Genomic DNA, 16685 nt, shown 5'->3' with positions numbered 1-16685 from the left:
AACTTTGGCCGAATCGGGGGTATCTGTTGAATTACCATCATAACTTTGAAAGTTTGTTAGTCTAGTTCATTAAACTTGGACATATGAGTAATCAAATATCACTGAACATCCTGTGCGCGTTTCAGGTCACATGACCAAGGTCAAAGGTCAATGAACTTTGGCCGAATTGGGTTTATCTGTTGAATTACCATCAAAACTATGAAAGTTAATGGATTTTATTCATGAAACTTGTACATAAGAGTAATCAAGTATCACTGAACATCCTGTGCGAGTTTCAGGTCAAAGGTCAAAGGTCATGTATGGTCAATGAACTTTGGCCATGTTGGGTTTTTTGTTGAATAACCATCATATCTCTGTAAGTTTATTGGTCTCGTTCATAAAAAGTGGACATAAGAGTAACCATGTATCACTAAACATCTTGTGCGAGTTAGAGTAGTATTCAAAGTCAGCACTGCTGCTATATTGAACTGCGTGATGCAGGTGAGACGGCCAGAGGCATTCCACTTGTTGTTGCCTTCTTGGGCTGAAGGTTTTAAAGGTATTATGTCCCTTTGTCCACCTAGAATGAGTTTGACACATTGCGAGTGAATTTGTTGATAAAGGAAATAAAACATTCCGTTGCTTGGATTTGAACCAAGAACCCTCGGATTGAAAGGTGAGAGTCAGAAACCACTGAGCCACAATTAGAACCTTTGTGTAAAATGTGATTGATTTTACAGGTAGAGGAAACGTCCTCGCCCAAGAACAGCCAATCCGCAGCGAGGGTTTCGTTAGGGACAAGAGTCGTCATCGAACAGTCCGATATGTACACCCATGTACTCACACCAGTAGCTGAGAGGAAAGTGAGTATTATGTAAAAAAAATGAAGTATATATTTATTCATTTAAGTTCAGTTGCTTTATTTCCAATTAAAAATTACAATCTAAAATTTCATAAAGATACATAACTGAGCAAATGTAAACCATATTCATGTACATGTATTACAAAAGTCTTCCACGAGAAACATGTATACCATAAGTTAACATTTAAAAAAAACAGAGGAAATAGGGAAATTATAAAAACCCCAAAATACAGTTTGTCCAGATAATCTCCCCTAAAGGAATTAGACAAAATATAATTGACAAAGTAAGATATAAGAAATAAATTTGCCCACAGTTAAACCCAAAAGAAAGATGTTGCCGTGATTAAAATGTGTAAGCCATTTCATTGAATTGGTTCTATTACATACATTTATGACTAGTGGTCCTTTCTTGCACAAATGAGATATACCAATCTTGTCATAACCAAATGAGGGTGATTTTTTTTTATAATTATCAAATCTGGATAAATAGCAAACTTTCATTCAAATTCTTTTTACCTTATTGAATTTCAATCTGAAAAGATTGGATTTTATATTTTCAATAATCTGATCTTGAACAAGAAATGTTAACGAGCCTTTTATAACATCCTTTACTTCAAGGACAGTTTTAAAAAATACTGCCCTGCACATTTCAGATGCATTATTCAACCCCCACCCCTGGGTCATTTCATATACATACATGTACAGTCCGACCTCTCTTATCCGGACACGTTGGGACCAGCACCAATCCGGATAAGGGATTTATCCGGATCTGGGAGACCCAATATTAAATACACGCAGCTGCGCTGCCGGCTGCCTCCCCAGGCCACCGGCGGTAGCTACACTGCACTATTGTAGTGGGCGTACGGTAAAGACAATATTCACTGCAGAGTCAGTGCAAATTATAGGCAGTGTTTTTTATTGAAATGAAATCGATCGATGGCCAAAACTCTTGGATAATTTACCTGCTAAAATGACTGAGGTATACATCGAGCATACTTCGAAAGAAAGTGAATGACTCGATGAAACCAAGTTTTAAAATTAGATCATCGCGGCAGGTATCGCAGCTTCGCAATGTCAGCCATTGTTCCACTGACTGTAGGCTCAAACATGATAGATGGCGCTGTCCGTATTGAGGCCTAAAGTTAGCTAGCATGCAAGACATGTGTTGTTTTTCCCGGGAAGCAAAAAGAGAAACGTGATGCAATGTTTACGCTGCACCCTGATTTACTGGAAATCATCATTCCTAAAGTTCTTTTGGTGATTTGGGTGAGATATTTTTATGAAAAATATGTTTGGTGTTGGGTGACTATGTTGGGAAATATATGTAATCAGAGTGGGTTTATGTATAGGATTGAGTTTAGATTGAAATCTCATTTCCTCACGTACCTGTACTAGATTAAAAAAAAAAAATCTCGGCAAGTGTGCGTCCGGATAATAGAGAGATCCGGATAAGGGGAGGCCGGATAAGAGAGGTCGGACTGTACATGTATCGACCCCTGAATGTCACTTTTGTGTTTACTTTATTCATAAACTCATTCATTGCAGTTTCATATTAAATTCTGATTAGTTCATTTGCTATATTTAATTGACTATGTTCTGTTCAGTTATGTAAACCCTTGATTAAAAAATCTATTCAGTTCAGTAACATAAACCAAAGGCCAATCACTCACATCAATGCATTTATAACAGATATAACATAAAAAGAAGAAATATTTGTTGATAAAAAAAAAAATGTTTCAATCAGAGACTCTCAATGACATTCTGGTTGATGCTTGTAATATCAATATCTTCATTTAATCCAAATTACCTCAATATGATTTCGGTTGTATCTTTTTTTTCACTCCACTACAATTTTAGCCAATTTGTCGGGAGTGTTTTTGTTTGGAGGGTTTTATCTCTCCATAGTTAGGCTCCAGCTGAATGTGCTTCTGTGTTAATTAATTATTTTCTGTTGTATCTTACAAGATTATTCAAGATTCAAGTTTTATTTGTATGATCTAACCTGGCAGCTGAAGTGATTCTTAAAACAAAGAACAATTACTCAAAATGAATAAAATACAAAATAATATGACATATTAAAAAATCAAGAAAGGTAATGTCTGTATTGAATGAAATTTAAAATATTATGCTCCAATGCTAATTTTCATCATATGATATTGATTTGGAATGTTCCTTGAGAATGGCAAATATACATTTATATTTTATAAGAAATACACTTGTAGTCTTATCTACATATGTACATTTTATTAAATGGTGATCTCTCATTTTCATTTTGGAATTGTTTCCATAAAGGCTAGAATGAAGGTAAGTGTTATATCCACCACAGCACTCGATCTAATGCAGTTGCTCTAGTCTTTAATAATTGTAACTGTGTATGTTTGTAGGATATGCAGAACTTAAAGGGACATGTCAGTCCTGAATGATGAGGAAATTGAATCAAACAGAATTTGCAAATGGCTTTATTTACTTGCACATTATATTCTATCCGTCATGTAGGCCCGTTGAAGTAATGCGATAAAAAAATACAAAGTTCAAATTTTACCTATCTTAGGATCATTTACTTTGGGTGCCAAAGTTCAAAGTTTATCTTTTGGAATATACATATATGAGAATTATACAGGATGTTTGCTAGGGTTGAACAATAATGAAACCTGTATCAAAAAGGAGTGTAGAACTCAGAATTGCTGAGAACTTTGACAACCTGAAGTCAATGCCGATCTTGAGTTTGGTCAAATTTGTGCTGTTTAAATTTTCATTGCATTAATCCAAGTCATGCAAATCCAGCAGGCTTGCATGATGGGCAGACTATAAGATGCAATTAAATGAGCCTTTTGCAAATTCTGTAAGATTCATTTTTCCCATGATTTGTGACTTTTTGGCCCTTTTAAATGTCTTTAAAGTTGTGTGACTTATGTCAATTTTATTTGATTTACTTTTTGTCTCTTGTTTTATAGCATTTGTTATTAGCATTAATTAGTCTTAAGGTACATGCAGAACTTCCATTAATTTTTTTTATTTGAATGAAATTCTGTATTTTAATCAAATTTCTGTCCTGTTGCCCTTTATTTTACTGATCATTATTTTTAATTATATTTTATTTGTAGTGTTTGATTAAAGGGTGTTACTTTGTGTCATTCTTAATAAATACTTTAATAAATGGGTGTTCAGCTTATTCTCTTTAACCACCCATATTTGTTAAAGTTTCTATTAATTGTCCAAAGAGTGATAGATGTTTGTAACTCCTGGGGGTGTTTCACAAAGATTAGAATAGCACTTACATTCCCAGTTTAGTATACAGTTAGTTACAGTATAGGAGACATCACCACATTGGTCAGATCATGCCCACGGGACGCGCACTACCACCTATCCATGAATCGGATTGCGCGTTGTATATAATGTGGGCATTGGCATTTAAGTGCGACTTAAGTCATACTTAAATCTTTGTGAAACACCCCCCAGGACATGTAGTTTCATATTTTTGATAAAAAAAACACAATTTGTTATTGTTATCTTTTATTTAGCAGGAGGTGGTGGGGGAGAGGGGGAGGGGGTGGTGAAAAAACAAGGTATACAAGTCTTCTGATGCTATCATAAATATTGCTATTAATTTTGCATGAAAAGTAGAAAAGCTTGCATTAACACTACATACACCACTTGAATTAGTTCCTTGTGCAATAAGACAGGTACACCATATGAATAGGATTAAATATTTTTCATTGTTTATTATTTTATTTTTTAATGCAATATTTTGGTGTAAAAAAGGGGGGAATACACATGATCTAATTCCTGCACTTTATTACCAATCAATTTGAAAGAATTACATGTAACATGGTACATGTACATGTATACACAATCATATTTAATAAAATGAATCGTTAACTTCTATTTCTGACATGCAGAACACAGTACTTGTGCATGTTTAGGCTTGATTTTGTACTCTTGTTGTTGCCTTTGAGGAATTCTCCTTTGTTGTCTCGCCCACCAGAGGTGAAGGTGAGACTTATGGATCCAAATGTCATCAGTCACAAACCTAATGACACCTAACTCCGCAACCATAAGTCACTTTTCAACCAAACTTGGTTGGTAGATGGACTTGGGGTACCTGCATGTTATGCTGCAGTCAGAGGTCACATGGTAAGGTCGAAGGTCATTTTTAGGTCAACATTAAAGTTTACATGCAAGACTCTCTTATGACACCTAACTCTGCAACCATAAGTCACTTTTCAACCAAACTTGGTTGGTAGATGGACTTGGGTACTTGCATGTTATGCTGCAGTCGGAGGTCACATGGTAAGGTCAAAGGTCATTGTCAGGTCAACATTAAAGTTTACGTGCAAGGCTCTTATGACAAGTGTTATTCCATCCCAGTCATTTCACAATGAAGTTTTGATGCAATTCTGTTGCGTGCCCTCGCAAATCATGATACATGAATTGCTGGTTATTTTCATAAGTGGGCGAGACACAAAATCGCTTTTGCCTTGTGAATTTTAGCTGTTAATAGTTGTTCCTTTAGACATTTGATACTGTACAGCATTGCCAGATAATTCATTTCCTGTCCATGTATAACATTCAGATACATCTATTAAATGGGTTGCAATGAAGCTGCGTAACTTTTTTTTCACGCTACAATTGATGATAAATTACTGATTGGTTTAGATAAGCATCCTCCACTTTCCATTTGGTCTAGCAGGGTTTCCAACCCATCAGGAAAAATTATTTTACTTTTTCCAGTCATCAAAAAAATCAGGGAATCTGATAATAAATCAAATCAGGGGAAAATGCCTCAAATGAGGAAAAAATCAGAGAATTTTGATCAGCACAAAAGTCTGCATTATATTTTGTTGCCTATCAAAGCAACATCCATTGAATGACTGGCTGTGGTGCAAAACTGGGAATGGGTTTAAATAGTTATCAGGGATTTTTTTTAACTTCATCAGGGAAAATTCATGGAATTTTGTTTTATTGAAAAGCTGGGAACCCTGTCTAGTTCAGCTTTGTCCTTGAAAGCAGCAGGATAATGCACTGGGCCCAGTAACCTGAAGTTCTCTGAATGACCCTGGTCTTATTTCTACAATTGATTGTAGTGATTAGTATTCATGATTAATCGTAAAAATCAGCTGTACAGTCAAACACCAGGCTCTATGTTACTGATCCCAGAACAATGGAAGTAGCAGCTCAAGCTAATGCAAGGTTGATAAACAATAGGTCACAGTGGCATTCATTGTTTCTAGATATTTGACTACCGGTACATACATGTACATGTATATACACGTACATGAACATGCAAACGCCTTCATTATTATTATAATAAAATTCATTATTTTTATCATTATTATGATTATTACTACTACTACTATTGTTGTTGTTGTTATTATTGTTATTGTTAGTAATAGTACTAGTAGTACATGTAGTAGTAGTAATAGTATACAAATAGCGAATAGGCATAAGTGCGATGGTGCGAGATTTCGCATGAGGTGAAAGAAAGATGCTCTATTCAACCAGGCGTTAGTCTAGTTGATTAGAGCATCTTTTTTTTTCACTGAGTGCGAAATCTCCCACCATTGCACAAATAAGAATATTCGCTATTTGTGTTGTACAACGCCTCGGAATTTAGCGAAAATATGAAAAGACAAGAGTTTTTCCCTGTAGTATCTATGCTGAAAAGGGAGCAGAAATATTGAAGCGAAAATCAAAATCCCACAAGCGCACATGACCTTCGGCAGCATTGCGCATTTAGCTAGCAGGCTTGTACACGTATTGCACCTTTTTAACTGAGCACAATCAAATCATATTGTGGCGTCACCTAAAGCTGTGCAACGGTACATTTTGGATGGTATGTCTTGTGTGCAACGGTACAAATGTTTGACAATCAACCTCCCAATTGCTCGCGTACAACAAGCTAAGTAGGCGTTGTACAATAGTAGTAGTAGTCGTAGTAGAAGTAGTAGTGGTGGTGGTGTAATTAGTTTGCAAGACAAGTAATGCATTGTCAATGTTTATTTTTCATTTTCTTGTTGACAGGATTCAAACCACAAGTTCTTGGTAGCAGTATTGGTGGAATACATCCGCTCTCTCAACCAGTACCAAATCCCAGTTCAGGTAATTATCAAACACAATAGGGAAAGTTCACCTGGGATAAAGTTGGTTTTAATGAAAGCAGAAAAGAAAAAGTACCGGTATCGATGAAGATTTGTTTTCAATACCTCAAAGAATAACAGAGTTATGGATTTTAAGTTTTGGTATATAAAGTATATATAAAATATATATTCATAGAAGTCATAATATAAGAAGTCATATATTATGACTTCAGAAATTCAAAGCTTTACAAATTCATAACTTTTATTCATTGATGGATTTTCTTCAAACCTTCATGTCTATTTTATTTTCTCTGGTACTTATTAAAACTACTAAAGCTGCATGTACTTTTTTAGTACAGATGTGTTCAAAAGTAATGAACCCCACCAAAAATGCACTCCTTGCTGAGTTTTGAATGTAGGCAACAACACGACAATATTTGGCGAGCCCTGAGAAGCAAACTTTATTGAATGTAATATTTTATTATGACCTGACTTAACAATTGAATAATGTAAAAACATGGCAGAACTTTAAATATATGTTAATTTTCTGGTGGGATACACTAACTATTGAACTCCACTGTACACATGATTGCCGTGAGTGGTGAGTTTCAAAAATACATGTACATACATGTATGTTTTCTGTTTAAATCTTGAATCTTGGAACCGATTCTTAAATTCATTGTTCATCTTTAAAGATAAATTCCAGTTTTGGTAACAATCTCCAAATGACTTTTTACAGAATCTAATATAATGACCACCCATGTGTCTGTTTGTATGATTAAAAAATGTGTGCCAAAGGATTCTGGAAGAAATTGTGTAATTGCTGAGAAATAAGGAAATAAGCGCGGATTCGGTCACTTCCGTCGGGTCTTTATTCCAGCAATAATAATACACTGTCCCACGTGTGCCTATCTTTGTTGGTGATCTTCAGTGTGAACATTTTTCAGCGTAGATTTCAAGATTTCACAAAGTTCGGTTTATGTAATGTACCAGATCTAGATCCTCGATGATATACTGACAATTAAACCTGGTTTTACCGACTTTCTCATGAAATTAGTGTTTACTGCAACTATTGGCATTTCTCTTTAATTCCTTCACAGCACTTCCTGTATGAACTGGTAATCAACACCCTTGTCCATCACAACTGTTTCTATCAACTACACCAGTTTCTTCAATATCATGTCTTGAGTGACTCCAAGCCCATCGCGTGTCTTCTTCTTTCTCTAGAGAGCTGCTATCCGCCTGCTTACCAACTAGCACTGGATATGCTGAAGGTATGGTGTTAGATGTAAATGTAGATGGTTTTAGATTGGTAAAGAGGATTCTTGATGGTTGTTAATGGTTGAAGATAGTTGTAGGTGGTAGTGAATGGTTTTAGATGGTTGTTAATGGTTGTAGCTAACCTGCCAACCAGTACGTTGTGGCGTATTGAGTATTTTTTTTTAACAAAATCGTAATTCATTGAGAAAAATCATATATATGTCTCTATTTCATAAAACTTACATAAATATGGTTATTAGATCAATGTAATTTCAGGTCACTTGTTTTTTTTTTCAATTATTTTGTTGAAACCAGGGTGAGATATACACATGTGTAATTTTTTTTCATCTGCAAGAGCAGTGCGCATTTTAGCTTGCATGCAGCTTGAACCCCGCGATGAGCGAGTGCGCCATGCATTTTATTAAGAAATACACCTTTAGGGGGGGAAAAACACTTTTTTATCACAGAATACACTTTTTCAGTCCCAGGGGCAGGTCTGTTGTAGATGTTTATGGATTGTTGTACATGGTTGTGGAAGGTTTTAGATGTTTGTGGATTGTTGTAGGTAGTTGTTGATGGTTATGGATGGCGGAAGATGGTTGTTGGGGGTTATAGATGGTTCAGTAGAGCTCTCGAGAGCTGTTATCCGCCTGCTTGCCATCTTGCACTGGATGTGTTGACAGTATATTTCTGATGGTTTTAGATGGTTGTAGAGGGTCTAGGTGTCTGTAGATCTCTGTAAAGAGTTTTATTCACCTGCTGTCCAACTGGTATTTGATATGCTAAAGGTATATTTTAAAGGTATATTTATGATGATTGTAGATGGTGGATGTTTTAACCCTGGAGAACACAAATGGCATTGTAAAAATTGGAACACTGAGGACTTGTTCCTCATGGCATGCAATGGAGTATGTTTCATAAAGATTGTCAAAGTTGATAATTTCGGTGATATCCTCTGGGTCTTAGCTGGCCGCGAAACACCGAACTCTGACTGAAAGTATTGTTGATGTCAGAGCTGACAAATTAGTCGGTGCTGACAGCTTCCGTTATTAAAACTCCCCCTGATTTACTCTTGCAGAGATTAACAACGGCCAACGAGGAGATCATCGAGGTGCTCCTATCCAAGAACCAGATCTTAGCAGCTCTCAGGTTCTTACGGAGTGTCGGTGGAGCAGAGAACGCTTCATCAAGAAAGTTCCTAGAGGCAGCACTGAATGCGGATGATGATATGCTTTTCTACACTGTCTTCAAATTCTTTGAGCAACGGAACCTGAGAATGCGGGGAAATCCTTTATTTGCTCCAGGTATAATAGTTATACATTGTCGGTGAGCTGTTATAGTGATTGCTGCACTTTGAGAGCAGCCAATTTAAAAAAAAAGTCAGACTGATATGAAACATGGGTATGAGTACCAGTACATGTATTTGTCATAAAAAAAACACTGAAACACACCATGTATACTGTAGGGTGAAAGACTATAACTTTGACATAACTTTGACACGAACAGAAATTTATTTATTTAGCTGGATATTGATAACCATCTCTAATACCCCTTTCACAAACTTGGTTGTAAAATCTGAGCAGGACCAGAGTTATCCACATTTCGATGCTGCAATTATCCACGTAATAGCAGCATTAGGACCAGATTTTTACTTTGTGAACGCCTTTCCAAAGTAATGCGGATAATTGCCATGGTGCGGTCAGAAAAGGTCACCATTTTTCCAACACAACCCCATCGGAGGGGGCTTGTGCAGTTGCCATGACAATTATCCGCCTTTTTAGGTCGCACGTTCGTAAAAAATAGTGCGGATTATTTTGGAGTTTGTAAATGCAGTTTTTATTGAATTATCCGCATTACTCGTAGGGGGATAATTGGAGGATGGGTTTGTGAAAGGAGTATAAGATGCATTTAGCTTATGCCCAGTTTTCTCAAAGTCAAGCAATAAGTCTGTTGGCTGTGTTGACTGCCTTCTGTTGTGTGTAACTCCTACGCACAGAGTATTATTAGCTACATGTACATGTATCTGTACACTGTACATTCAGGGTACATGTATCTGTACTCTGTACATTCAGGGTACATTGTACGCACTGTACGTAGGTCATGTTGGGTTCATCCAGAGTTCATGTGTCGTCATATATTTCGCTCTCCATGTGGTAATTGAAACCAACCCTCCTTTATTTTCAAACTTTGGTTACATCTCCTAAACTTTCAAAATAGTTTCCATAGATACTCTTATACTCTTATACTTTCCATAGATACTCTTATACTCTTATACTTTCCATAGATACTCTTATACTGGTCTTTTTACACCTAAAAAAAGATGTATTTTAGATTTGCAGCAACCTTGTTTGTCTGAAAACTGTCTCCTAATTCATGTAGACAAATATTTCTAGAGCAAAATAAGAATACCGCCTCTTATGTCGTAACTCTTAGAGGTTTTCCGGACTGTCCTTATTTTTTTTTTTGGAAGTACTACAAAATTTTAACAGCCCCCTGACAACATGTACATGTAAATGCCTGTAAACTTGTGAATAACTCTTGGCTCATGTGTGCATATGTGATAAATGATGTGATTAGATCTGTTTTGGACACAAGGTCAAAGGTCAAGAGGCATTTGAAATTCTGGTACATGTATTTAGGTGTGTAATATATTCTTGGTCTGACAATGGCGTAGTCGTAAATGTTGGATACGTGCAGCCACCAATCCATCTATTAGGTATTATTTTGCAATCAATTGCGATTTTTAGTTGAAAGTTTACAGGTTATGGATCAATTTTAACAGAAGCAAATTAATTTAACGGGTATACTTGTTGATACAGGAAGCTGACCAGTGATTGATTGCAAATTTGCCATTAAGTTCAAGACTTGTGATTGATTGGGAGACCAAAAATTTACTTGCAATCGATTGCAAGAATCTACTATCCATGTTTTGAGCATGCTAATATCAAATGCGATTCTCTGCGATGAAAAGTAGCCACATACCTTGAAATGCCGATCACCACTTTTTTTATTTGTTTAAATTTTCCATTTTTCAATTCCACTCTCCAGGTGAACACTGCGAAAAGTTTGTGCATGTCTTTGAGCAGAAGTTTGGCTACGAGAGCTTCGTGCCTATCCAATGATAGAGGGTGCCTTACGATGCAAGGATGATGAATTCTACTTAAACCAAGGCCGTGGTTGATGCTTGCTGTTAGCTACCTCGGGTTTTGATGGTGAAGGTATCGCAAGTGTACCCAGTTAGCGGAGTAATGATGATCAAGGTCGGTAGCAGATGTAGATGATCATGTCTGATTGATAATAATATTGCTTGGCGTATGCTGTCAAACCCGGATACTCAGGTAGACCAGGGCCCCGTCTTACAAAGAGTAACTATGGAATCCATCCATACCATAATTTTTTTGGCAAAAATTTTGCACAATGTCCTTTGTATGAAAATAGAAGCACAGTGAATTTTCAAGAAAACATTGAATGCATGAATATACATCATAGCTGGAAAATATTTTGAACAAACATGCATTGTATATTGTGATGTTGCTGGCCACCCATAGTTGTGATTGATCGGATCTATCGTAGCTCTTTGTAAGACGGGGCCCAGGGATGCCGCTTTTCAGACTCCAATCTGAATTCATTATTTTGTCTGTAGAAAACACCTTTTTCATGTAGGAAAAGGGTCGTTCTGGATGACTTTCGGAGTATTTGATCAATCTTAATAGACTGTGGGATGGATAAGGAAAATGTCTCTAGTTTTTCATTTCCGTGGGGCGGCAAATACAACCACGGTTCTTGGACATGATAATATGTAAAATATTATGAGTGAATACATGCACTATGTCGCCATCGTTAAATTTTGCTCCTGACCTCAAAATTAAAATCATAATATGCAAAATCGTACCATTGACTCGACTGGAAATTCCGCCATTCATCCCGTGTGTTAAGGACTTCCGTGAACACGCGCAAGCGTGCACAATGCATGTAACCTCGTTCGCGTTTTATTTTTTTTAATTCGCTGTACATGATATACGTTATATACAGAATATACGATGGCGGATAAGATGTCGTCGTCTTCGTCGTGTTTTGACAGCGAAAATGACGATTTATCACTAGCAAATATATGCTACATGCACGTCTTACCCAAGGAAAGAGGGCCAGTAAATTCCTTTCAAGTAAAGAGCTAGAACAAATTTAAGCCTTTGCTGCATTTGTTGATGTAGACTACCTGGGACTTCAGAATAAAAATAGCTATTCGTGCAGCAGAGAAGTTTGCGATTGACTTGCATGCAACCCGGCCCATCCCAGGGAGCAGTGGCTTAACAGTGCAGGGGGGGGGCAAGCTATCCCCCCTGGCGGAGTTCACCGGGAACTTAAAGGGGAAAAAAGAAAAGGGGGAGAATGAAAGGGGAAAAAAGAAAAGGGGGAGAATGAGAGGGAAAGGGGAAAAAGAGGAACTGGAAAAGGAAAGAAAGAAGAACAGATAGATTGTCATGAAAAGGTGATTTTATTTAAGCATGCAAAGTCATAAACAAAATCTTGTTTACCATGGCGTACAGACCCAGAAAAAAAGGAAAAGGAAAGAGAGAAGGGTGAAAATATGTTATCTTCTTTAACATTATGTCAAAATCTGAAATTGGATTTTTGTAATAAAAATGTATAATTTTTTGCTCACTCGCATTTTTTTTTACCCGATACACCATATCGCCCCTCAAAATGTTGCCTCATGATGCCATTGCCTGCCCCCCCCACCTTTGAGAAGCAAAATACTAAAATTTGTAATGTAAATATGCCATTAAAACAAAGGTGTGCCCCCTCTTTTGAAATTGAAGACCCTTTTTTTCGTGTACGAAATATACTTCATTTGTGGGTGAAAACCTTTATTTTTATTTTTTTTTGCTTGTCAATTGGTTGAAAAACTTTTTTTTTTTGGGGGGGGGGTGGTCGAAACTTTCCTCTGAAAAATTAGACCCCTTTTGGAAAATCATGGATCTGCCCCTGATAAGACCGGATATTTTTTTGCTCTTGCCCCTCCTGCATGGCCACCGACCCGTTACGCTCCTGCCCAGCCCGACCAGCATTGCAGCAAGATCCGAATGGATCAAACTAACGTTATAGATGTAACGCGTTACATCTTGCTCAGAGCCAGGTCAAACATCGTTCGTATCACCAGCATTCCAGCAATCAAGCTATCGAAGGTGAAAAAGATACAGAGGATGATTTTGAGATGGTGATCCTTGTTATAGCGATCTTTGTCCATGCCAAAATTGTTTCACTTTGTGCTTTTGCATTTCATTCTCTGCAAAAGTGAAGCAGTACAAGCTTTGATGATTTTTGTATAGGTCTAGATTTCTTAATTGAATCGATACATAATGTGACTCATGTCATGACTTACTTCACCGCCACATTTACAAGCCTATGAACAGAAGACGAAGTAAGTCATGAGTCACATTATTCATCGACTCAATTAAGAAATCTAGATGTAGACCTATACAAAAATCATCAAAGTTTGCACCGCTTCACTTTTGCAGAGAGTGAAATGCAAGAGCACAAAGTGAAAACAAATTACCTTCGATCGCTTGATTGCTCAATGCTGGTGATATACGAACGATGTTTGACCTGGCTCTGGGCAAGATGTAAACGCGGTAGGCCTACATCGAACATCTAGTATATTTATTTTGATCCATTCGGATCTTGCTGAAATGCTGGTAGGACGTCGGGCTGGTCTCCCGGAGTCCCGGGGCCGGGCTGCATGCAAGTCAATCGCAAACTTCTCTGCTGCACGAATAGCTATTTTTATTCTGAAGTCCCAGGTAGTCTACATCAACGAATGCAGCAAAGGCTTAAATTTGTTCTAGCTCTTTACTTGAAAGGAATTTACTGGCCCTCTTTCCTTGGGTAAGACGTGCATGTAGCATATATTTGGTAGTGATAAATCGTCATTTTCGCTGTCAAAACACGACGAAGACGACGACATCTTATCCGCCATCGTACATTCTGTATTATAACGTATATCATGTACAGTACAGCGAATAAAAAAAATAAAACCCGAACGAGGTTACATGCATTGTGCACGCTTGCGCGCGTTCACGGAAGTCCTTAACACACGGGGTGAATGGCGGAATTTCCAGTCGAATCAATGGTACGATTTTGCATATTATTATTTTAATTTTGAGGTCAGGAGCAAAATTTAACAATGGCAACATTGTGCATGTATTCACTCATAATATTTTACATATTATCATGTCCAAGAACCGTGGTTGTATTTGCCGCCCCACGGAAAGTCACAATTTTAACGACCATCCCACAGTCTATAAGTGCTGTCCATGGGAGACTGATGAAGGCAAGTATGGGGATGCTTTCATGAACATCGCTCTCTCTGACACATCAATCCCTGACATGATGGTAACAGTTAGAGACCAAGAGGGTGTTTCACAAACAATTAAGTATGACTAAGGGGGGTGTTGCAAGAAAATATTTGCAATCAATTGCAAATATTCTGTTGCAATTTTACAACTGATAGATCAGCGATAGCTGTAGCAAATCAGATTAAACTTCCTGTTGCAAGGAGCAGATTAGCAATTAATAACTAATTTGTAATTAACTGCAAGACATAGGTTGATTTAGGGACCAAAAATAGTTTTGCGATTGATCGCAAGTTTCTTGCATCACCCCATTAGAGTATAAAAGGCATGATCGCACTGGTCAGATTGTGCCTTGAAAACGTGCACTACTGCATATCAGTCAATAAGATCGCGTGTTTGCATATGATGTACGCGACTCTCCTTGCTCTTAACGCTTTTTTTTTCTAAATAATGCCATGAAAACACCTTATACCTATATTAGTCTGGTCAGTTAGCGAAATTATGTGGACACGGTGGACAAAAGCGTGATTTTTTCTCCAGACCTTTGTTTATGTATAAGAATTATGAATGGGGTATGCTCCAAAAAATCTGGCTACAGGAACAGTGAAAAAATGGGTGAAAATGTCAGAATTTATGAGTTCAGATTTGTCTGGTATATAGACTAGCGCTAGTGCAAAACTCAATAGCAGTGCATTATTTTGCATTGGATTAGTTCTTGAATTCAGACCCTTTTTTGAACAGATCTTCTGTTTGTCCTCGCATCTCAATACACCAATTATCTGAATGAAGAAGCTAACCAAGCCGAAGGGTGACGGTGGAGGGGGTTGAATGTTGGTGTGTATGTACATATTTTGGTCTTGGGGTAAAGGTGTGCAAGACACATTTTTTGCATGTGTTGGAAATTGTGTTGCCATGGTAACAGTGTATTATTGCAAAAATAAGGTAAAAATCTTGCAGTTAGAACCACTTCCTCTGTTTTTAACCGATTCTCATGAAATTTGGCACACACATTGGTCTTGAGGTGAAGATGTCTAAGACACACTTTTGTGTGTCTTTCAGAAATCTTGTTGCCATGGTAACAACATATTATCTCGTGAAAATTGGGAAAAAATCTTACAATTCAAACTGCTTCATCAATTTTCAATCAATTCTAATAAAATTTGGCACACACATTGGTATTGAAGTAAAGATGTACTAGGCACTTTTTGACTTTTTGTGTGTGTTTCAGAAACTGTTGTCATGGTAACAAAATATCATATGGCAAAATTTAGGTAGAAAACTTGCAATTTGAACTACTTCATCAGTTTTGAACCAATTCTCGTGAAATTTGGCTCACACATTTGCCTTGGGGTAAGGATGTGCAAGAACCTTTTTTTTTGCATTTGTCAGAGAGTGCATTACCAGGGTAGCCACATATGATAGCCAGAAATGTAGGAAAACTTGTGGATCAAACTTCTTCCCCTGTTTTTAGTCAGTGCTCATAAAAATTGAAGAAATATTCATCTTAGGGTATAAAGATTCATATTAAATTCTAAATTTCTTCTCTGCATTAGAATGTGGGGGTATTAATCACCTTCATTAATATTTCTGGATTTGGGGGAAGGGGCAGGATTAGTCCTTTAAATCTGACATCAAAGAAGTTAAAGGCAGTGGCCATTAGAAACATAAAAATGATAAACACTCTTAAAAAACACATCCCCTTAAGGGCATATAGGCTGGAGGTACACTGGGTGAATATGAAACCTTCTGCTGAAGCAGAGGAGTTCCAACACTGGCAAGCAAAACAAAATGTGTACCCCTTCTACTTTCAACAGCTGATTTTCCAAACCTTAGTTCCACCACCCCAAGATGTGCACCCCTCCCCATACCCCTTTTAGTTCTACTTCCCCATGCTCAAACCAGTCTACACCTTTGTCCCTCAGGGGTCAATGCATTTTTAAAGCTAGACATTACTCTTTTTTTTTTTTGGGGGGGGTGGGTCTTTAGAAAATGACCTCATTAAAATTACAGTTAAAGGATTATGACTAGGAAATTACCCCCCCCCCCGAAAAATAGGGGGCTGATAATACTTTTTAGCAGAAAATGCCCCCCCCCCTTCAAAGTTAAGAAGAGTCCTTTGCACTTCAGACCATTCATTGAAGCTTAATGCATTCT

General features: G+C 37.2%; 1 protein-coding gene across 2 annotated transcripts in view; it reads left to right on the top strand.

Moving 5' to 3' along the window:
* Positions 1 to 11592, top strand: part of LOC121431110 (regulator of MON1-CCZ1 complex-like) — a 29142-nt gene extending 17550 nt beyond the window's left edge. The window contains exons 15-20 of one of the 2 annotated variants that reach the window (XM_041628607.1): positions 720 to 842; positions 3134 to 3145; positions 6863 to 6940; positions 8019 to 8192; positions 9257 to 9482; positions 11227 to 11592. In XM_041628607.1, the coding sequence (XP_041484541.1) occupies positions 720 to 842; positions 3134 to 3145; positions 6863 to 6940; positions 8019 to 8192; positions 9257 to 9482; positions 11227 to 11300 (687 nt within the window). In that variant the 3' untranslated portion in view covers positions 11301 to 11592. The remainder of the gene's footprint in view (positions 1 to 719; positions 843 to 3133; positions 3146 to 6862; positions 6941 to 8018; positions 8193 to 9256; positions 9483 to 11226) is intronic. The other variant, XM_041628608.1, reaches the window with a different exon arrangement.
* Positions 11593 to 16685: the final 5093 nt, after the last annotated feature.

The sequence above is a fragment of the Lytechinus variegatus genome, chromosome 17 (genome assembly GCF_018143015.1).
Source record: "Lytechinus variegatus isolate NC3 chromosome 17, Lvar_3.0, whole genome shotgun sequence".
NCBI lineage: Eukaryota > Metazoa > Echinodermata > Echinoidea > Temnopleuroida > Toxopneustidae > Lytechinus > Lytechinus variegatus.
Note: the sequence above shows the minus strand (reverse complement) of the source record. Positions and strands in the feature narration are given on the sequence as shown.